Source organism: Poecile atricapillus, chromosome 2 (assembly GCF_030490865.1).
Source record: "Poecile atricapillus isolate bPoeAtr1 chromosome 2, bPoeAtr1.hap1, whole genome shotgun sequence".
In the NCBI taxonomy this organism is placed as follows: Eukaryota; Metazoa; Chordata; class Aves; order Passeriformes; family Paridae; genus Poecile; species Poecile atricapillus.
The window spans coordinates 402,862-425,137 of NC_081250.1; the positions used below are offsets into that span (position 1 = coordinate 402,862).

Below are 22,276 nucleotides of genomic sequence, written 5' to 3' on the forward strand. Positions count from 1 at the left end.
TCCCTTCACTGCTCAGGGGTCTCTGCCTGTGCCTTGGGACTCGACGATCCCCACTCTTCTGCAGCCGCAGCAGACTCCTTGCTCGCTGTGGCAGCCCCTCACTCCCTGCCCACCTCTGCCTTCCCCCGTCCCAGCTTCACACTTGCTATTCTGTGCACAGGGACCAGCTGGCCCAGCACTCCTGCCCTGCATGTCCCCTCTCCAGCACAACCCTCTGCTGTGCCCCTCTCCCATCCTGCCAGAGCTGTGCATGCCTCTGGGGCCATGTTCTGGCACTGCACCTCAGCGCCCAGGGTTGGCACATCTCCCCTCCACACCTAAGCACACTGTCGTGTCCCAAGGGCCTGGTTTGGCACAGGACTGCTGTTATCAGTGCCCGAGCCGGAGGAGAAGAGGCTGAACGTTTGTCAGTGCTGGCAGGAGAGTCACCAGACCCAGCTGCAAACCAGGGCTGCATCAGAGCCCCAAAGGCAGCACACTGAGACTCTGGCCCGGCAGGAGGTGGGTTGCTTTATTGGCCTTTATCTCCTTGGCTGCAGATAACACACACAGGGCAACTCATGGAAAAGAAACCATATATACAGAGTGTCCATATAAATATTTCCAATGTACATTTTATACACAAGTGACAGAGACATTCCATAGCAGTGTCCAAAGCCTGGAGGTTCCAGCATTCAGCTAGAGGCTTGACCCTAATGCAAAGGGAGATGCTCCTCCCCTCCTCTTGCTCAGCTGGAGACCAGCCCCACCTGGGCAGCAGCGGGAGCCAGCGGGAGGCTCTGATGGAGACACTGTGTATGGCTTGGAGCTTTAACCTGGAAGGACAGTGACTCTACAGACAGACAGACAGACAGAGCTGGGGATCCCGGGGTGACCATCCTCCTCCCCCTCCAGGTCACCAGGGAGGCTGGGGAGGCCTTTGTCCAGGGGCTGCGCTGGGGAGATGCCATCCTTGCATCAGCACATGGGGAGCAGTATCGGCATGTGCATTCCTCCTGCACCGGCCCCAAGCACAGGGGCATGGGGGTGCAATGGAGAAACACGCACCTCCTGCTGCCCCCCACCTCATCACTGCAATGGGGGGTGTGGAGAGGCCAGCATGGAGGGAGAGCAGGAGGAAAGTGCCCAAATGAACCTGTCTGAGGGCGCAGGTGCAGCCATCAGCCTCCTTGGTACTGCTGCACAGGGGAGGGCTACACACCTGAACTGCCCCCAGCCCCTGCTTTATCTACAGATGGGGGTGGCAGGAGAAACTGCCTCCCCATCCATGTACCGGTCACGAGAATGGGGTGCACTGGAGCCACCCCAGTGATTATTCAGGAGCTCCTCCACAAGCTGCCAGCATTGGGTCTACGAGAGGTGGCTGGAACCAGCGCAGAGGAGCAGGATGCTGGCTCCCAGCCTCCTCCTGGCTGGAACAGGGGTTCTGGTGCAGGCAAACACCATGGGGGCCCATCTGTGCTGCTCTCAGAGCCACTCCTGCGGCCCTGGTCCCCGGCAGGGCTAGAGGGCAGCTGTGGCGACCAGAGGGCCCGTGCAGGGCTAGACCGTGCCGGGGCTGCTGCTGAAGTCAAGAGGCGCCGCGGCGCAGGCGTTGTTGTTGGCATTGGCGTTGCGGCGGGGCAGGCTGGGGGTCAGCGTGGCGCTGCTGTCGCTGGGGCAGCCGTGCTGCAGCAAGATGTCGATGCACTCCTGGCTGCCGGCTCGCCGGGCATAGGCCAGTGGGGTCAGGCCCCGAGCATCCCGGCTCTTCACATCCACTCCGTACTGCGCAGGAGAGAAGCAGCTGGTCAGCGTACCTGGGAACTGCGTGCCCAGGGGCACGGGAGCGGCACAGAGCAGAGGGGCTCTGGGGAAGGCAGGAAGAGGGTGCTGGGAGGGTGGGCAGGGAGAGGGTGCTGGGAGGGTGGGCAGGTCAGTTCCTGTGGGCACATGGGGGAACCCACGGAAGCATGATGTAAAGGGTAGCAGGGAGGTAGGGAAGCACCTGGAGAGCACCAGAAGGGCTGCAGTGGAGGCTGCAGGTTCAGTCTTACCCAGATGAGCAGCAGTGTGAAGACCACGTTGGCCATTGCGCAAGAGAGATGCAGCGCTGTGCGCCCGTCTCCATCTCCGTAGGTCTCGTTCACTTCCTCCTTGGTGCCATGGGCCAGGAGCGTCACCACAAGGCGCAGGTCATCCTCCACCACGGCCCGCAGCAGCTGCTGCCCCAGCGGGATGTCAGACTGAGGCAGTGGGGCCAGAAAGAGCTTCTGCTCATACTTAGCCCGGATCCAGTGCTCCTTCTCCTCCCTGCCAGACAGGACATTGTCACTGTCACAGTTGAGACAATCTGCCTGGGCCCCATGCACAAAAGGACATGAGTATCAGCTCTGCCATGTGAACATACTTGTGTGAGCAGTGGACATCTGTCACACCCAGGTATGTTCTGCATATCCCCTGCCGTGCCCCTGTGCCCACAGCTGCCACTGATGTTCCATCACCCCACTCTGGACACCTGCCTGGCACCTGCTTGACTCACACTGCACCTCCTGACAGCTCCCTATGGACGCTGCGTGCTTACATCCATGCCTGTGCAGCAGCAGCGTCCTGCACCCAGACCCCACACCCGTCTCTACGCACCTCCGTGCTGGAGCCCCTCGCCCCCAGTGCTGTGTGCCCGTGCTGCGGCAGCTCAGGGACCGTCCCTATCCCGTGCCTGTGTGTGCGCCACGGCCAGTGGCAGGAAAAGGTTAGTGCTGCACACGCCAGCCCAGTGCCACGGGAGGCACCTTATCGCTGCCGCCGTCTCGCCTGCTGCAGACAAAGGCTGTGTCCGCGTCCGTCCCGCCGGGGCGGCGGATCGATGCGCGCCGGCCGCCGCTATCTGCTGCCATTCTATCCATCTGCATCTGGCGGGTGGCCATCAATGCCCTGCGCAGAGCATGCTCACTCCCACCAACCCCTGACCCGCGCTCCGCCGCTGATAAGCCGCAGAATGGGCTCTTGTTGGGATGAGTGACAGCAGAGTGGCTCCGATAGGGACAGACAAGGGCCTGAAAGGGACAGACCCTGGAGACCTGCACGACGCTGCCAAGCCATCTCTGTTAACCCCTTCGGCTGTGCAGCCAGCCTCAGCTCTCGGAGTCACCGCACGGCTGTGGCTGCCATGGAGCCCCACTGCCCCACCAGGGTGGCAGGAGACAGTGGCCAGAGCCTTGCAGGCAGGCAGGACCCTCAACGCTGGAGCATCCTGAGGAATCCTTCCTGCCTCCATGGCTGCTCCCAACCCCTGCAGTGTCCCCCAGCCCTCCTGGTGCTGTTCCCAAGAAGCATCTCTGGGGTTCACCACCTCCCTTACCGACTGCTCTCAGGCGTGGGCTTGGGGTACCCCTCCACCATTCCCTCCCAGACAGCGTTTGCAAGCGCGTTGCCGATGGCAGTCATGACCATAAGAAGCTCGCTAGGCCAGTCATCCAGGTCCAGGGAGCGCACACGGGACAGGTGGGTGCCCAGGTTGCGATGGATCCCGGAGCACTCGATGCACATGAGAGCACCCAGGTTCAGACTGGCCCAATCCGGATCTGAGGGCAGCAGGATCAGTGGGGGAGAGTTAATAACCTGCCAAGACTCACCAGCCCGTCTCCTGTGGTTCAGATTCGTATTTGCAGGCACCTGCCCACCAGAGCCCTTCCCAGTTCAGTGTCCCTGGGAGAGGTGCACATGGAGGGGCCAGGACCTCTGGCTGGCCACCGAGCGGTCACAGACCAGTGTGGCAGTGTGGTCTGTACCCCAATCCCGAGGAGCAGCTCCACTACAGGAGAGGACAGGACAGACACACAGAGCAGGTCTTTCTGGGCTGAGAGAGGGGGTGCTGGGGTGGCTGGAGCCCCCTCCCCTCCTGGGTGAGCCCCCCGCCCAGTGTAGCATCTCTTACTCGGTGCATCGCAGTCCACGCAGAAGCTGTTCCCACGTGCGGTGCGGACGGCCTGCATGGCCTGTGCGTCGCCCTGGCTGCCCAGCCGAGCCTGGAAAGAACCCCACAAAGCCCCCTTCACTGCAGGCCAGCCACCCTACCCCATCCTGCACCCCTCCTGGAGTGCCACACCCGCTCCATGAGGCTAGCCAGCATGTGGGCTCTGACAACAGGGTCTGGAGTGGCCAGGTGTGTCCCAGAGGAGCAGGGGACAGTGGGCCAAAGTGGGGAGAAAGGGCAGAGATATCCAGGGAGGGAATGAACCATGTAGGATCCACCCACATGGGATGCAGAGTACTCTGTGGGGCCAGGGCCAGGCAGGGAAGAGGTGACAAGAAACCTGAGGAAACTGCATAGTCCCAGAGATGGGACTGAAATCTCACCGGGAGAAGAGGGATCAAAGCAGGATTCAGTGTGGACAGACAGGCAAGTGTGGGACATGGAGGAATGTGGCAAAGCGGATGCCAGAGAAGATAGAACAGAAGTTGGCCAAGGCCTCCTACCTTGTTTTTGCTGCTCTCACATCCCTGCAGGCTGGCCAGGATCTGGCTCTCAATGGCCTGCACCCAGAGCTCCCGCTCTTCTGATGTTGAGGCTTCAAAGAGCCATGTCTGGCCCGTCAGTGACACGATAATGAACTCAAATGGCTCATCTGGTTCTGGAAGAGAAAGGTGTGCCATAACACGGGGCTGGGAAGGAGGACGTCTGCCATGGGACAGATCCTGGCAGTCCACCACCATCCCCATAGGGTCGAGGCAGCAGCAGAGCCCAGGAGGCTGGGACAGGCAAATGCCCGCAGAGAAGAATCAGAGCTTGGTGCCAGTCCTCCCTCCCTCTGCCCCACACAGCTCCACTGCCTTGTGCCCACTCTCCCTGCCCTGTGTCCCACCCTCAGAGAAAGCTGCCAACCTCTGGAGCCCTGAAATCAGCTCCTCCACTGAGCCAGAGCCTGCAGACAGCCCCTGCACCAGTGCTCAGTGCCTGCCCTCGGGCGGCTTTGGAGCACCAGGCCCTGCACACGGGGTAAGCCATGCAAGAGGGGCCTGTGAGGGGGCTCAGGACAGCTCCTCACCTTCAAACGTGTTCTGCCCTGCTCTCACCTGCCAGCATGGCTCTGCCTCACACGGCCCCCCACGGGCACAGTTCACGGGGTGTTGTGTCAGCCTCACACCCAGCACCAGCATTTACCTTTTATTGCCAACTTCAGTAGTTAGTGCAGTAAATGACTTAACTAAGCGGGGCCTGAATGGAATGACTAATAAACGTTATGTCACAGCACACGCTTCAGCTCATAGCAAAATGATTTGTAATTACCTAATTAGCGTTATGCAAATAACACCCTCATCTCCATAATGTGCCTTCCCAGCTCTCTATTAAAAGCAGGGAGTCAACTGCTCAGCTCCAGAGACAGCACGGAGGCCGAGGGGCCTCTGGTCCACACCAAGGCAGAGCTGCGCTGGCCTCAAGGCTGGTGGGGCCAAGCATGACATGGGGAGGTGAGCAGGGGAGTCTGGAGGGGTTTGAGGGGAGTCCCCTTCTCTCCCTGACTTCTCTGCAGCACAGAAGCCTCTCACTGCGGAGGAAAGCAGCAGAAAGGCAGGGACCGAGGAGCTGCTGCAGCCCACAGTGAATGGCTGCAGAGGCCCCCAAGGGCACGGCCACCCTCAGCTGCTGTGGGGCCACCTGGCCCATCTGAGCCAGGCGGCGTCCATGAACACTGCCAGAACACGGTGCAGCCTTGGGAGGTCTTAGGAAAGCCAGGTCTGTAGGGCATGGTGGGACTGCACAGCCCTTCCTCCCAGGCTTGTGCTCAGCACCTGCACTGACAAGTGCCAGGCCTGGAGATCACCAGTGCTCCTGAACTGCTGTGGGAGCACAAGGCTGGGTTTCCACACCGCCAGAGCCTGGGGAGGATGCAATTACTCCGGCACGAGGGCTTGTCCTGGCTTGCCCTTTCCAGATAGGATTTTACTCATTTCACCCTACATCAGCCTGGGACCCCTCCTCTGGGGAAAGATGTCTGCAACTGCCTCTCTCCTGCTGGACTCTACTTTCTCTGTGATGTACAGGCATAACTGGGATATTCCACTTGTCCAGCACTTTCCTCCAGCTCTCAGCCACAGGAGAGAACCCACAGACACCAAGTCCCAGCTCAAAAACAAGATTCTTGGAAAATATACAGCTGCTAGCTTGTGAATACTGGGAGAGGAATAAACAGCCGACAGCCAGGCCAACAGGCACTGCCTCCTTTGCTTGCTGGCACCAGCCTCTGTGAGTGCTGCCAGAACCTGGCATGGGCAGGGAGCCTCCAGACTGCCGGGGAGCCAGGACCACCTCCCCACAGCCACAGGACTGGTGGCTGCCCAGGGCCAAGCACTACCAGCTAGGAAGGAATGAGCAGCAGCTCCCTGGGGCAGAGGCTGCCCAGGTGCTGCAGGGAGCATTTGCAGACAGCGCTCTTGAGGGACACTGACACATCAGAACAAGCCCTGTTCTCCTCAAATCTCATCCTGCCTTGGTCTGAGCCACCTGTGGCTGCTGCCACTGTGTTGCACCACCCAAGCCAGCTGCCTGGACTCGGAAAGCACATCATGGCCAACAGGACACAGTGAGAATTCCTGCTGCGGGCTCACATGGCTCCATCCTCCTTGTTCCTGTTTCCTGTTTGCCCAGCACCTTCCCACCAAGCAGGCAGGCAGGAATCCCAGCCCCAGACTTCCTGCACCTGTACGCTTCCCAGGGAAGAAAATGCCTGCTCTGCCTACCCAGAGCTCTGGTGTGGGGGTCACTGCTGCTCCTTGAGGCACTGTGCTGAGGCAGGGCACTCCATCTCTCAGGGCTCCCAGCACTCTGCTCAGGACATTCACAGTAGGGCAGGAGGTTCCCTCCTTCTGGGAGAGAAATTTCTGGGGCTCCAACCCAACTCGGACATACTTTCCTACTATCACAGCTGAGGGACATCCCAGAGCTCTAGGGCTGCTCAGTCCCAGCCGTGGGAGCAGTCCCAGTCCAACCAAAGCCCTGGTGCCAGCTCTGCAAGACACAGGACCTCCATTCCCTTCCTTTTCTGTGCCTTCTGGATTCCAGCTTCATGCCAAACAAAGGCCCTGTTGCTCTCGGAGCTCGGAAAGAGCTATCAAAGGACCACAGCTTTTCTGCTGTGCTAAGACAAATTCCCCACCTCACAGTGCAGGATGGCACTGTGGGGCTGGATCTCTGGAGGCCCTAGGATAGCATGACTATGACAGAAGAGCGTGGCACTGCGGGATCACACCCCTGGGTTCACATCTGAGGACCAGCAAAGCTGGGAAGGGAACCAAGGATTTGCAGCAGCTCTGAGCACTGCGCAGACCCACCTTCTGGGATGGTCTAGGACCAGCTCCTGAACTCCTCAGGGCACTCATACAAGTTGGATCAGACTCGAGCTGTTGTTTCAGGGGAAGTACTGGGCATTCTCAGCTTCTTCTGGGGAGAGGTACAGATTTCCAATGTGGCAGGGCCATTTCTGGCTGGATGAAGGGGTAGCACCAAGCAGATGACATAAGCAGAAGGGTCCAGACTACCTCTGCTGAAGCAGAGCTGGCAGAACTCCATCCCTGGCTCCACACATGGGCACAGGCTCCTTCTCAGAGGCCAGAGAAGTCCCAGAGCTTGCCAGCTCTAATTTGACAGGGCTCAGACCTCAGAGGAAGCTGCTCCTACAGGAGTGGGGAGCCCTTCCCAGCTGCCTCCGAGCGAGCAGCTACCCGGGGGCCAGATGGCAGAGCCCGGCCCCCCAGCCCTGCGGCTGCCCCAGTGCGCTGGTGGGAGCCCATTACACCAGCTACATTAGAATTAGTGGGCAGTGGAAATGAATGCGCTGCCTCTCTCTCTCCTGATGATTTTTTGATGATGTTTTAAAGACTGAGCTCCGTGAAGAGTTGCTGAGCAGAGTTTGGTGTGAGCTAGCTCTGCTAATGGGTGTTAACCCCACGACCCCCCTTCCAACACCGGCCAGGAACAAGGGCTCTGAACAGGAGCAGGATGAGGGAGGGCATGGCCGGGACAGCAGGGCCACACGGCACCCAGACCCCACCGGCAGCCATGGGGACAGGCAGGGACCAGAGGGAAATGAGCAGCCCCAGGACAGTCACCCCCCCTGTGCCAACACTTCAGCATCCCCTGGACAGCAGAAGAGCACCACGGGGCTGCCATGAGTGAGGCAATGGAGACACCCTGTGTGTCCGGCCGGGAGCCAGACCAAAGGGACAGCAGGAGGGTAAGGAAGTGCCCACCAGGATGCAAGGGAGCTTGCACGTGCTGCTCAAGGCAGCTCTGGGGCGAGGTGCACAGTGGAACAGCGTGCCCCACTGACACCTGTGGGATGCCAGAGAGGAAAAGGAAGGGGAGCAGCAGTGACACAGAGTGCTGCCCTCACACAGCTCATGCCAAGTCCCCTCTCTATGCTCTGAGTGGGGGAACGTAAAGCTCTGAGCAGAAGGGGTACACCAGGCAGCTAAAAACGCCTCAGCTTTAACAAAGGGCTGGGGCAGAACTTGGTCCTGCTCTGCAAAGGGCTCTGGTTACACCCTGCACTGGTGCCCATCCCAGACACCCTCCTGTGGGGACCCTGATGTGGAGCCACAGGAGCAGCACTACCCACCTCCTTTCCCATGGACACCCTGCTTCTCCACGGGGTGCAGCAGGTCACCCAGGCAGCGTGTTCCCCGGGGAGCTGCAGCGGGACAGGCTGGCCCCATGCCGCAGCCCTACCCCAGGTGCCCCCACACAGGTGGGGACAGCACTCTCAGAGCACAAGCAGCAATATGGAGGGCTGCTCCCCTGTCTCAGAAGCATCAGGATACAAAGCAGCTCTGTGAGAACAGAGGAAAGAGCAATGGCCCTCTGCTCCCCACCAAGTGCAGCAGGACCATGTTCCCAGCACTTGGACACAGCACAGCAATTGCCTCTGTACACAGGGCACTGGACAGGCTCCCCCACACCAGCCCAAGGGCCCAGGGCAGCACTTTCTTCCCCATGGGAAGCGGGAGTTCACCCAGGGGGTGGCAGGAGCATCTCCATGCCAGCACACCAGGCAGAGAGCCTTCCATGCCAGACAGCTTCCCAGCTGGCTCCTTCCTGAGCAGCGGGTGCAGGATAGTGTAGGACACCTTCCCTGCATCCCAGCAGGTCTGGCAGAGAGGAGCAGGAGTCCACTCAACATCAGCAAAACAGGAAGCAGAGCTGGCACTGAGCTCCACTCTTGAAGCAGAAGTCTCCTCTGTCACCTCTGCTCTTCAACATCTCCCGGTCACATCCAGCCTCTCCCGCATGCTGACCTTCTCCCACTCCCATCCCTTCTCCCACTTTTTGCTGGCATAGTAGAAATTGCCTCCAGAGGCCCTGGGGAGTGGGTAGTCACACAGGGAGGAGGTGGGGGGATGCCTCCAGCATGTGGGGCACAGGGCAGGAACCAGGGCAGATACTGTCTGACATCCAGGGAGACCCTGGCCCACAGCTCTGCTCTCTGGCTGTCAAACCCGTGAGGAGGGTCCTGGAGCAGGGCAGCTGGCAGCCCCTGGCCTCGGGATGCTTGTTTGCAAGCTGCGACTGTACCATATCATTATGAGGTGTTTGGGATATCAACAAATTAGCAGGCGTCTGGGAAGGGAAGGATGCAGCACCATTCGTAAATGTCAGCTTGCTACCTCCTCATTTTGCAGATCATTAAACCCAATATTCCCAACCTGTATTAGTGCGACACGGACAGGCCCCTCCGCAGGGACAGGAGAGCACAGCACAACAGCGCTGTGGAGACCCCCAGCCTGCTGTCCCAGCACCCCCAGGGCCCAGAGCACCCCAGGCCGAGCTGGCACGGCAGCACAGGGGACAGCAGCCGGGCTCCAGAGTGGATGGGCACAGCGAGCTGTACAGCGGGGTCTCAAACGGCTGGGGTGCGTGTGGGGAAGGACACGGTGTGTCAGGAGGAGCAGGTGCTCCCAAGAGACACCACAGGTACACAGGGCTGTGCAAGGGGGTCGTGGTCGGGTCAAAGAGAGTCATTTGTGTGGACATGGCAGGGAGGATTCGATGTGGGGTGCAGAGGGGGCAGGCCTGGGAGGAGGCAGAAGAGCCAGGGGTGTGTGCAGGCATCGGGGAGGGAGGGCACGGACAGCGCAGGCTTCACGGCATGAGCAGAGGCTTGTGGCAGGGTCAGGGGTGCACACACGTTCCCCCTCCCTCTCAGAAGGGTAACACGGAGCTGGATAAGGTCTCCCAGGAACCACAGACTAGGGGCTGGGAGCTGATGGAGACAGGAGACCAGCTGAACCAGCGAGATGCCCAGCACAGGCTGCCTCCCTCCCGCCAGGACAGAGCAGGGAGCTCCAGGGTCCGTAACGAGCTGGAGTGACTTGTTAGCACTGAATTAAGAGGCTTGGTGGAAGGAAGCACACGGGTGACACAAGCTGTGTGGGGCAGGCGGGAGCTGAGCGATAGCAGCTGGAATCCCCAGCAATCTGGTGAGCACGGCTCAGCCTCACACTCCTGGCTTGCCACGATCGGCCTCGACAGCCCCTGACAGTTGGCATTAATCACGCACATCGCCCCAACACAACTCTTTACTGGCCATCAATTTCCTGTGGGTTTTAAAACTAAAAAACAAAGACAAAACCGCGTCGTTTGGCCGCCACTGAGAAGCACATTAAGGGGCTGTCAGCTTCTCGCCATGCACCCTGCATCACTCTTTAAGCACATGAGAAGTTCATTATCCCCGGAGCTCTGGCAGCCATGGGGAGACTGGAGCAGGGAGCGTCGCAAAGGTGCTGCTGCCCTCAGCCGTGTCTGGTGGCTCCTTGGCCCTCCTGGCAGCCTCAACAGGGGCCGAGGGTCCAGGCAAAGAGGAGTGTGGCTGAAGGGGGGCTGGAGGCTGTTCCATGGCAGGACAGGGCACTCCTGGCCACAGAGCTTTGCTGGGCTCTGGTGAGAGCACACTTTCCTGATGGTCCTTGCAGGATGACACTGCACCTACACCATGGGGATGAGCATCTTTGTCCCCTGACAGCCTGACACACGTTTACCAGCCTGTGGGTGCTCCCTGACAGCCTGAGCTGCACTCCCCAGCTTGGTGACATCTCCGGCAGCCCAATCCCACGCCTGCCATAGTTTGTGGATGCTCCCTGGCAGCCTGACACGGAGCTCTCTTTAACATGAGCCCATGTAAAAAAGCAACAGCTCGTTTGATTTATGATACTTCAGAACAACTAAGATTCAATTGCTCTGCACGTCCCTGGCTCTGATTACCTCCTAAATGAGATAAACTGATGGCAATTTATCCCCAGACCTCACCAACTTTCCCAGGATGCTAACCTGAGCTGCTCGTGCCTAGCTCACGGGCGTGGGGTGGGTGCAGGCAGGTGCAGGCAGCCAGAGCACAGCACAAACCTGTCCCTCACATACCCCTGGGCTGCTCCTGCCCGCAGGGATGCTGTGACAGAGGCTGAGCCTGATACCCTGCCTGGCCCCATGCAGCTCCTGCTGGGTGGGAAGTTTTGGGGGGGTGTCCCTCCACAGTACTCCCTGCACCAGCACAGCCACACTGACGTGAGCTATTGGAAACCACGGCTCCACACTGGGCTGTCCCCATGCTCCTGCCACGACAGTGAACCCTCTGCAGAGGGATGAGCACCACAGGGGAACAGCAGCTTGGCCACAAGGGATGGCAGCTCTGCCACAGGGCCCAGCAGCCCTGCTCCTGCTGCAGCAATTTCACACTTTCACCGTGTTGACTATGTGGAAGCAAAAAACTCGAATTACCTGCTCTGAACAAAAACTGCCCTAACTGTTCAAAAGCAGCCAGAAAAGATTCAAGGGTGTATCAGTTGTACTTATGGACACCAGTCCATGGCACAAACCATCGGCTGTGCCCATGGTGTGGGGCAATGCTCAGCCCAGGGTTCACAGCTGGACCATGCAGACATTGGGATGGGACCTCAAGCAGAGGCTCAGCACCTCCTTGTACTTGTTGCCAGTCTCCTGCCAGTCATGCAGGACAGCAAACCATCACAGGTGGCCACCTGAGCACCAGTCCCAGAGTCACTTGCTCTTCTGCCCTGGCCTCCTGGTCCTGGTAATGAGCAGTGTCCAGAGCCGAGTCAGTTCTTGCAGCAGTCCTGGAGCTCAGAGCAGGAGACCAACCAAGTCACTCACAAAGGTACCAGGGGCAGGAGCCATGCACCAGACGTGGCAGGCAGGGAATGAAAAGGATGTGTGACCCAGCTCTATAATTCATACTGAGCACAGGGATGCACACAGTCCTCTCTTGACCAGGATGTCTCCCTCACACCAAAATGGGGCACACAGCTCATTGATGCTGCAACTGGCTAAAACCAAGCAACAGCAGCCGCTCCCATGGACTCCAAGCATGGTTCTACTGGCACAGACACTGCCCACAACAGCAGGTCCTGTTGATGCAGGGCAAGTTGGGAGCATGACAGAACTGACCCAGCCTCTGGAACTCCAATTTTGCAATTGGATCAAATTTCTAATATTTCTAGATTATTTCAAAACATAAATGCAAGTTCAGTTTGTCAATACCTGACCAAAAGCCAGAAACTCACAAGGCAGCAGCCCACAGCACCCCTGTGCCCCAGCACAGGGCAGGGAGCAGCTGGTTCCGTCAGCTCTGCCCAACCGCAGCACTGAGCTAGCAGATGTTGCACCCAGTCACCCACTGGAGAAGGACACAAGGGCTTGGAAAGTCTGCATTCACGCTGGAGACAGGGAGGATGGGCTGCCTGTGTGCCTGCGGGTTACAGATGCCCCTTCTGCTGTGCCGTGCTCTCCTCAGCCCTCCCATGGTGCTCGCACCGCTCCTTCCCACTGCAGCCCCGGAGCAGCTCAGCCACCTGCTGCCACGCGCTTTGGCACCAGCAGCTCACAGAGAGGGGATTCCTCCTGCTCCCGGTACCGGTGCCAGAGGCGCTGGCAGCCGGAGCATCCACAATCTGCAAGGTCTGAGCAGCGACACATGAAGTTTGGTAACTTCGCTGGCAAATGAAGTTCTGTGTTGATAAATGCCAAGGAATGCACATTGTAGAAAAAAGTTACATTGCTGGAACACCTGATAGGGCTTTAAATTAACCATATCAACCTGAGACAGGGCCTGGGTTACACTTTAGGTAAGACAGACCTCCACCCAGCTCACCACCACAGCCAAGGACCAGTGCAGGAAACAACAAAAATGCTCTAATGCCCTCATGCTTGCCATGTCTCCACCCCCATCACTCCACTTCCAGGGATGCTGCCAAACCAGGAAGGACAGAAATAGTGAGTGTGTGTCTGAAAAAACATCCCTATGAAATCATGGAAAAACTGGGATTGTTCAAAGACTCCTGTCCTGGGCACACAAGGAGAGGGGTGACAGTCCTCTAGCCTGTGCATCTGGGAGCAGAGGGCTGGGAATTCTGCCAAGCACACACGTGTTGTTGAAAAGGAACTAATCAAATTTTAAGACTTCAAGCAGTGGTTAGTCTGTGTTACTGCTTCATAAAAGTGTTCCCACATTCAATTACCTTTTCCACTAGGAAATTGCATTACATTCTGTGTAACGTGAGGTCCCAGCATCTGCACCTCTCACATTCCGTCAGCTGCGCTGAGCAGCCGCAGGACCCAGACCCCCCCTGCAAGCGCTGACATATCAGTCCTGTGCTTCTTGGTCTTTGTTGTGGTCAGATGAGAGCTCTCATGTCCACATCATAAACCAAATCAGCTTTGGGATCAGAGGTCAGCTTTGGGACCTCCTCTATAACTCTTTCTTAGCATTTTATTTACAGGATAGGACATACCCCACTCCAGCATGTGCTTTCTCAGTCTTACGTGTGGGGGTGCAAAATCATCCCCTCATTCACTACCCCACTATTGATACAAAGAATGAGCCTCTCCTTTAGCCAAGCACTGGGTTGAGAACTGCAAACCAATTTGGGAAGGGCAACAATGGGTCTGAGGAGGCAACATACACACAGAGCTAAGAACAAAGTGCAACTACAGGCAATGCTTCTTGCTATCCAAGGGACACCAGTTTGACAGACTCAAATGATGCTCAAGGTGCCTCAGCCACTGCAGAGGTGAAGCCTGTCTTAGACTTGGTGCATTTCAGATGCAGACAACTACAACAGCAAAAGAGGAGCAACAGAGCTGCACATCACTGAAGCAATTATTCCAAGAGAAAGAACTTGAGCTGTTCTGCTATGGGACACCTGGGCTGCTGGACTGCAGGCAGAGATGAGATCTGGAGCAAGATGCCAGGACAGCTGCAGCACCTTCAGGTATAGATTAATATTTCCTGGTTTGTTTTGCAGCAACTGTTAGCTTCAAACACTCGTACTGAACCCTGCCCCCCTCTGAATTACATCTTTCCTTCGAGTAAGTTATTGAGTGCTGTGGGACAGGATGACCAAGAGTAAAGTCAAATCTCACTTTTTCCAGTGGTTAACCACAGATGCAGGCTTTGCAGAACATGGCTGCCAGGCTCATCTCTGCCTGGACAAATTTGGTGTCTTTTCCCAGCAAAATGCTTTCCCATGCCTTGCAGCCTCCCTGTCAAGTTTTGGGTCCCTCTTCAGCAACCACAGACACCAGAATTTCTCAATACAAATCTATCAGTACTCTGAGCATTGGGAAAGCAACGCACCAGCCTTCAGCTGGTCCCCTGAAGAAGACAAGCTTTTCCAAAGGACTCTTGTCTTGCCCAGCAGAGGTCTTTTAAACTATGGAAGTTTGGCCAATTTACAAGTCAATGGAAATAGGTCCTTGCGGTGGAAAGTGTCTGAGAGCACACCTTAACCATATGGTGCACTTTCAGGTCTGCTACTAGAGTTAACAATTTTAATTACCAGTGACTGTCTGTGCACACACAAGCATGATGGTGGTTCTGCACAGCATGTGGGAAATGGAGGGAAAGGCAGGTCAGAGAAGCTGGTTGCTTTTTCCTCAGCCCAAGCTACTTGGACAAGGAGTGCTCTGAGCCCCAAGTCACCACTGAGCCCCGCATGAGAAGTACTGCAAGCCCCAGGCACTCAGAGAGCTCCGCAGGATGCTTGGCTGCCTGGCACTCTGAACACTGAGCCAGCAGAGCTGCCCCTCGCAGACCCTTCCTACCTTCTGCTGCCGTGCTGGGGCCATCAAGCCGAGTTGTCCCTGTGCTCTTTTTCCTGCGATGCTTTTTCCTGTTGGCATGTGGTGACGGAGGCGGTTCCAGCTTTGGGCTGGCGGCACTGGAAATGTTTGGGCTGGAGCTGAGTGAGTCGGCAGTACCGTTAGCTGGGGACAAAAATCAAGCAAGTCATGTACAGTGGGACAGTGACAGTCTCCTCTTTCTAGAGACACTGAAGTGTTCTGGAGCTAGCTCCAGTACTTGGCTGGCTTGACCCAAGCAACTCCATGAGACAGGGCAGGACCTGCCCAGCTCTGTGGCACAGGGCCCCTCCCACACCCACTCCAGCTCAGGGCAGCCAGGCTGGATCCGCTCCCCATCGGGATCCACGCAGAGCGATCACACAGGGACAGCGCCGGCACCCGCGCAGCCGGACACATGCAGCAGCACCTCTGGAGCAGCCCAATATCCCACCCCCAAATGCATGTTCCCAGGAAAGCAGTTCCCTCGCAGGGCAGCATCCTCACAGGGCTGGACAAGCACCTTGGGAAGGGACAGGCCCAGAAGGTGATCTTGGCCTCCCAGGGGCAGATCCAGCCCCCAGGATCTGCAGAGCCTCTGCAGAAGCATTGCCCTCCCAGCACTGCTCTGCCAGACGAGGTGACTGGGGTTGCCACACTCAGGAACCCGAGCATGATGGGCTCAATAGGCTTCCGATACGGAGCTGAAGAAGCTGCATCCCCAGCAGCAACGCACCAAATTTATCCTCAATCATACTGTTCCTTACAATTAATAGCAGAATTAGAAACAATCAGGGAGCTGCCTAATTACTGTCAATTAGAGTGCGCTAATCAAGCTCCGATCACACACACACACGCTGCCGCTGCACTCACCATTAAATGTCAAATTTCATTAGAGACCAGCAACAAAATCAAAAGCCTGACATTCAATTTCAGCAGCACACACAGCGCAGGCTTCCAATCAGCATAAAAATGCAGACTCCGGGGAAGGCAACGAGGCGCAGGAGCCCTCGCTGCACTGTTAACCCTCTCCTAAATCCACTCCTGCCTCTCCAGTGTCCACCCACCCCCAGGGCATAGATGGCAGCTCCATGCCCAGGACCTCTGCCCCAGGCAGTTTGCCATCCTCTCTGCCACAGTCCAGTGTCTCCATCAAGTCCTGACTTCCCATTTCCATGTTCTGTGGCACCTGGAGTCAAAAAAGGAATCACCGCATTGCACAAGGGCAGCAGCTCCAGCAGTGGGATGGCAGGGACCTGACAAGCCTTTCTCCCACCCAGCCCATCCTCTGCTCCCTTGGTTCATCCTGGTTTGGTCAGACTGGATTTTGGGGCTTAATCTGTCTCAACAAACACCAACAGGGGTGGAGGCACAGAGGGACACAGGCCAGGACCTGCCCCAGGCAAGCCTTGAGGTGCAGCTGGTGTCCCCCTCACACAGCTGAAAGAGGCTGCAGCATTGGAGCTCTCCCAGCTCTGGTTTCTCCTGCACTGGCACACACCAGTAGGGTGTTTCTGCTGCTATTTATCCATGGGGAAATAGCTCACCCTTGACAATTAAGAGAGATAAATCTAATAAAATCAGACTCCAGTTTTCTACATATAAATTACTGATCCTGCTACAGGACTGTGTTTAGAGCAGGTGTGAAGCACCTTCAGCTCCCAGCCATATGTCACAGGGGACCTGAACTTTCTCGTCACTAGTTACATGTGGTGCCTTCATCCTCCCTCTGCTGCCCACCTGCTCACCAGGATGCTCCCTGGGCGAAATCCCACACCTCTGGCACCCTGCCCCACTCCAGGCTCAGTGAGAGGGGCCACACATTTCTGCACTCCTCCTGCCGTGAGCCTGGCAGCTCCTTTCACCCACGTCCCTGCTCTTACTGCCCAGCAGCCAACGCCAGAGCTGGGGACTTGCAGGGCCCCTGTAGGATGGGGGCAGGATTGCAGTGGGGTGGGGGCACCATATGCAACACACTCCCTCTGCTAGAACAGGCATTGCTCACTCTCCTTCCCCAGTAGGACATCTGAAGCCCTCTGACCCACCCAAGGATTTCCAGAGCCCCATCTCTCCAAGGGAACCTTTCACAGGCACACCTGGGACCTCCAAACCAGTAAGCCTTGGTGGAGGACCCTGGGACCCCACAGGTGGACTGCAGAGCTCCTGCATAAGGGACAGATATAGAATGTGCTGGAACATGTTTATATGACTGTATGGCCCTACCCCATTGCTCTTCCATGTACTCTCCAGGGCACAGCCAGAGCAGACATCCTGTCCCCAGGAGCTGGGATGGCGGCTTACAGCCTTGCTACATGCCCAAAATCAGCTCTGAGCACGGGAAAATTCCTCACCTGCCCTGCCATGCAGAACTGGAAACACAGCAGAGCCTGGACACTGGCAGAGCTGGGGCTCAGGGGTGGTGCAGGACAGCCTCACTCAGCTCAGCTCCTTGATGGAGGGGTGGTTGTGCTGCTCAGCTCAGCACGTGCTGCCATGTGGAAAGCGCTGCCCACCCAACAAAGGCCTCCTCCTTCATGACACTGAGAATCCACTTCTGTCAGCTGTGGCTGTGGGGGACACAGAGCAGGGATGCAGTGCTGGGAACTGCCTGGAACACAGGGCTTGGGGTCCAGCACAGTGTGGTGGGACCTGAGAGTAGGTGAACAGCCACCATGCAGAACAACAGTGAGCACTGAGATGACATCTCGCCTCTCCACGTCACTGGCAGGAGCAGCAGCATAGAATCACAGAATGGTTTGGGTTGGAAGGGATCAAAGTCACCAAGTGCCACCCCCTGCCATGGGCAGGGACACCTTCCACTGTCCCAGGCTGCTCCAAGCCCTGTCCAGCCTGGCCTTGAACGCTTCCAGGGATGGGACCACCACAGCTTCTCTGGGAAGCTGTTGATTTTCACCATCCTTTCCTTACAAAACATCTCTTCCTTGTATCTAGTCTAAACCCACCCACTTTTAGTTCAAGAACATTATTCCTTTTCTGCTGCAACAGATCGTGCAGATCAGCTCTCATTTGAGTCCTCAGTTACTGTGCATAGAGGAGGCAGATTGGTCCAGGTGCTGTGAGCACGGACAGCTCCTCCATGGACAGGAACAGGACAGGAAGCAGAAGGATGGGGGGCAGATGGACAAGGAGCAGAAGGAGCAGAGGGGTGGGGGCATGGGCTGGCTTGCTCTCCTGTGCCACCCAGGGAAGAGCAGGGCACAGCATGCCACACCAGCCCCCGGCTCCGCAGAGGAGCTGCTGGGAGGAAGGATGAGACCTGCCATGACAGCTCCAGGGGCAGGAGGGAACTGGGGCAAGGAGCCGCTCTCCAGAGGGCTCACATCACAAAACCGATCTGTGCCGAGGCATGTGCCGAGGCAGTGCTGCACGAGGGCATCAGACACGCTGCTGTGCCGATGGGGCTCGGAGGTGCCGCTGCCTGTGCTCACGGCTCCTGGGGGCCGGGCCAGGTGGGACCCTCTCCTGGCCCGGAGACAGGCAGACACTCCCATGTCCCGTCCCCCTGGCACTGTGCCCCCTCAGCACTCTGCTCCCCCTGGCACTGTGCTCCCCCTGGCACTGTGCTCCCCTCAGCACTGTGCTCCCCCTGTAACTCTGCTCCCCCTGTAACTCTGCTCCCCTCAGCACTGTGCCCCCTCAGCACTGTGCTCCCCCTGTAACTGCTCCCCTCAGCACTGTGTCCCCTCAGCACTGTGCTCCCCTCAGCACTGTGCCCCCTCAGCACTGTGTCCCCTCAGCACTGTGCTCCCCTCAGCACTGTGCTCCCCTCAGCACTGTGCTCCCCCTGTAACTCTGCTCCCCCTGTAACTCTGCTCCCCCTGTAACTCTGCTCCCCTCAGCACTGTGCCCCCTCAGCACTGTGCCCCCTCAGCACTGTGCCCCCTCAGCACTGTGCCCCCTCAGCACTCTGCTCCCCTCAGCACTGTGCTCCCCTCAGCACTGTGCTCCCCTCAGCACTGTGCTCCCCCTGGCACTGTGCTCCCCCTGTAACTCTGCTCCCCTCAGCACTGTGCCCCCTCAGCACTGTGCTCCCCCTGGCACTCTGCTCCCCTCAGCACTGTGCTCCCCTCAGCACTGTGCCCCCTCAGCACTCTGCTCCCCTCAGCACTGTGCTCCCCCCGGCACTCTGCTCCCTCTGGCACTCTGCTCTCCCTGGCACTCTGCTCCCCTCAGCACTCTGCTCCCCTCAGCACTGTGCCCCCTCAGCACTGTGCTCCCCCTGGCACTCTGCTCCCCTCAGCACTGTGCCCCCCCTGTAACTCTGCTCCCCCTGTAACTCTGCTCCCCCTGGCACTCTGCTCCCCCTGTAACTCTTGCTCCCCCTGGCACTCTGCTCCCCCCGGCACTCTGCTCTCCCTGGCACTCTGCTCCCCTCAGCACTCTGCTCCCCTGGCGTGGCTGCCCTGCTGCCCCCATGTCCAAGACGAGGGGGCTGCCGGCACATCCCCGCTCAGCGCTGCGCCCTTCCGCTCCCCTCGCCCGCGCTGCCCCATCAGCAGTAACAGTCTGATTAATTCGCTTCCAGCAGGGAGCTGATGGGGCCAATGATGGAGCCGCTGCATCAGGCGCGCTGAAATTGATAGTTTTTCACAGTTACAAATGAGGAGCCTCCTCAGCTGCAAATGGCGCCCGCACAGTCGGACTCCGGTAATGATCATAAAGAGGCTCCTTTAAACTGCGAAAGCCCCTGGGAGCGGGCGGGGGGGCGGCTGCCGCGCTAATGAGAACTACAAGGGGCGAGCAGGCATGGAAATGGCTCCTCCACTCTTGATGTGCATTTAACTGCTTTTTTAGTGCGGCGGCAGAGCCAGGAACGAAGGAGTGATGAATGCAGCACAAAAGCATTTATTTTCCAATTCGGCAAAGTGGCTACGTTGGGAAATGTATGAATTATTTTAATTCACTCAACTGTCCTGAAACATCACTGAGAGTGAGCGAGCGTGGGGGGAGGGGGCGGGCCGTGCTCAGTGTGTGCTCCAGAGACAGGAATCACTTCTATTCCTTCAACTGCCCCGAAATCTGGGGGATGGGGGTGCCAACAAGGTGCAGTGTTGGGGGAAAGCAGTGGTACCCCAGTACAGAGAGCTCAGAGCAAGGTCAGAGCAGAGGGCTTGGAGGCATCCTGCTGCAGAGCAGTGCCCCTTGGCTGGAGCTTCCCCATGCCTTGCAGGACAGCTTCTTCTCTGGCTGGGACACTGCCAGCTGACCCTCACTAAGGGGGACAGCCACAACGAGGCCCAGAGGCTGTGTCTGACACTCATGAGCAAACTCCGGGCTCACAGCCACGGGGAAGAGCTCAGAACTGCCCCACTGCCGAAATGAGTTCCAGTACCCGGTGCAGCTGAGGGGAGAAGGGCCAGAAGTGCTACTCACCGGGGTTGGGGCAGCTGCCAGGGATGGCCACAGCCTCGTTCCACTGGTCTGCACTGGAGACAGAGTAGGAGCGCTGGTGCATCCCGTCTGGCTTGGAGCTGAAGCCCACAAGGTTGATGCCACTGATGGAGCGCTCCGAGTGCAGGGAGGTGCTGCTGGTCGAGTGGGGAGCACCTGCAAGAGAGACAAATGAAGCACGGACTGACTGCTGCCTGGAAGCACTGTGGGAGAAGGCAAAGCTGTCCTGTACATGGTGTCACATTTCTTGGGTGGCTCCACGTGAGGACAGGCTCTCTCTGGCTCTCCTCTCCCAAAGGGTGCTCGTGTATCACCCCAAAGGTTCTGACAGAAGAGCCCAGCACGCCCCACTTGCCAGAAGGACCTGCTGCTTAGAGGGTTGCAGAGTAGCACCCCAGGATGCACAGCTGGGGATTCCAGCACACAGCTTCCCCACAGCTGGAGTTCAGTCATGATTTTTCACTACAGCCTCTGGCACCTGGGCAAACCCAAACCCATCCCACAACCAGCACACCTACTTCCATCTCTCATATTCACTTTATTGTGTGTCCCTGGCAGGAACTCCAGCCATGCTGGGGGCACTGGGAGAGAGCCTGAAATCACATGGACAATGTCAAAGAAACAAGCAGGGGAACAGATGTCTGTAAGGTGGGGATGGCAGGTGGAAGTTCCTTTTCCCACTAGCTCAAAACTACTGCGGCTGAGCCCAAGACCCTCAAGAGAGGAGTGCTTTTGGGACTAGAGGCTGTCAGAGAGGACAAGATCACGTAGTGATGCAAAATGGGTCAAGTGTTTCAGGATTATAGGAATACCCAAAATGTCCAGAATAGCAAACAATGACAGGGAGCACACACCCTCCCGTTCAGTCTGCAGGCAATCTGCCACAGAGGACACTGGCCCGAGGGATCCCACTGCACCTGCCCACCACCAGCCCTGTCCCAAGCTCCCCTCAGGCCATTCTGCTCCAGCCACTGCAGAGCAAGTACTCTGGGAGCTCAGAGGTGAGAGAAGGTGGGTCCCTACTCCAAAGCTACATCTCCTCCTTCCCTGCCCGGAGGCACAGGCACTGAGCTGGGACTCTCACTGCAGCCCACTTGGCCATGGCCCAGGGCAGGGCCACAGAACAGCTCCAGATGCTGCACATCCACAGCTCCAGCCCTGCAGTCATGTTGAAGCTGGGCTGCGAGGAACCGAGCCATTGCTCCGATGGGACTGGTACCAGTGGGAGACTTCCATGGAAGCAAATGAACACCTGTAGAAGCAGGTCCTCAGTGGGAGCTGCTACACCCAGCACAGCTCACCTGTCTTCCTGTGTGAAGCCAGATTCACTTGGCTCTCATGGACCCCAGGATGGCTGAGGTGGAAAGGAGCTCTGGCTTCATCCTGTACAGCCCAGTTCAAGCAGGGCCCCCCAGATCCAGTGGCCCTGGTCTGTTTCTGATGAGTTTAGAGCATGTCTAAGGAGGGGGATGGCATAGCCTCCCTGGGCAACCTATCCCTGCACTGCGCCACCCTCTACAAAGAGCAGAGCCCCACAAAATCCCATAAGAAGCTCCAGAGATTGTACATAAATACATGTTTCTGTCCCTGCTGTTTCCATGAAAACCCAAGGGATGCTATTCAGATGTGCCCAAGCACAGCCAGGGCTAACGAGTGCCTGACAGGACAGCCCAAGACGCCAAATACCTCCCCTCTAAAGGCAAGTGCTGAAAGTAGGGGTGATGTGGCCACCAGCCCTGCACCAGGCATGCCTGCCAC

The 22,276-nt window shown here is 57.8% G+C and overlaps 1 protein-coding gene across 3 annotated transcripts in view; it reads right to left on the reverse strand.

The window, feature by feature from the left end:
• Positions 1-490: 490 nt before the first annotated feature.
• The window catches only part of AGAP3 (ArfGAP with GTPase domain, ankyrin repeat and PH domain 3), a 111,635-nt gene continuing 89,849 nt past the window's right edge, over positions 491-22,276 (reverse strand). For all 3 annotated transcript variants that reach the window (XM_058830584.1, XM_058830582.1, XM_058830583.1), the window contains exons 12-18: positions 20,501-20,674; positions 15,092-15,253; positions 4,459-4,613; positions 3,917-4,007; positions 3,341-3,563; positions 2,037-2,292; positions 491-1,767 (exon numbers count right to left, since the gene is read on the reverse strand). In XM_058830584.1, coding sequence (XP_058686567.1) covers positions 1,543-1,767; positions 2,037-2,292; positions 3,341-3,563; positions 3,917-4,007; positions 4,459-4,613; positions 15,092-15,253; positions 20,501-20,674 — 1,286 coding nt within the window. In that variant the 3' untranslated portion in view covers positions 491-1,542. The remainder of the gene's footprint in view (positions 1,768-2,036; positions 2,293-3,340; positions 3,564-3,916; positions 4,008-4,458; positions 4,614-15,091; positions 15,254-20,500; positions 20,675-22,276) is intronic.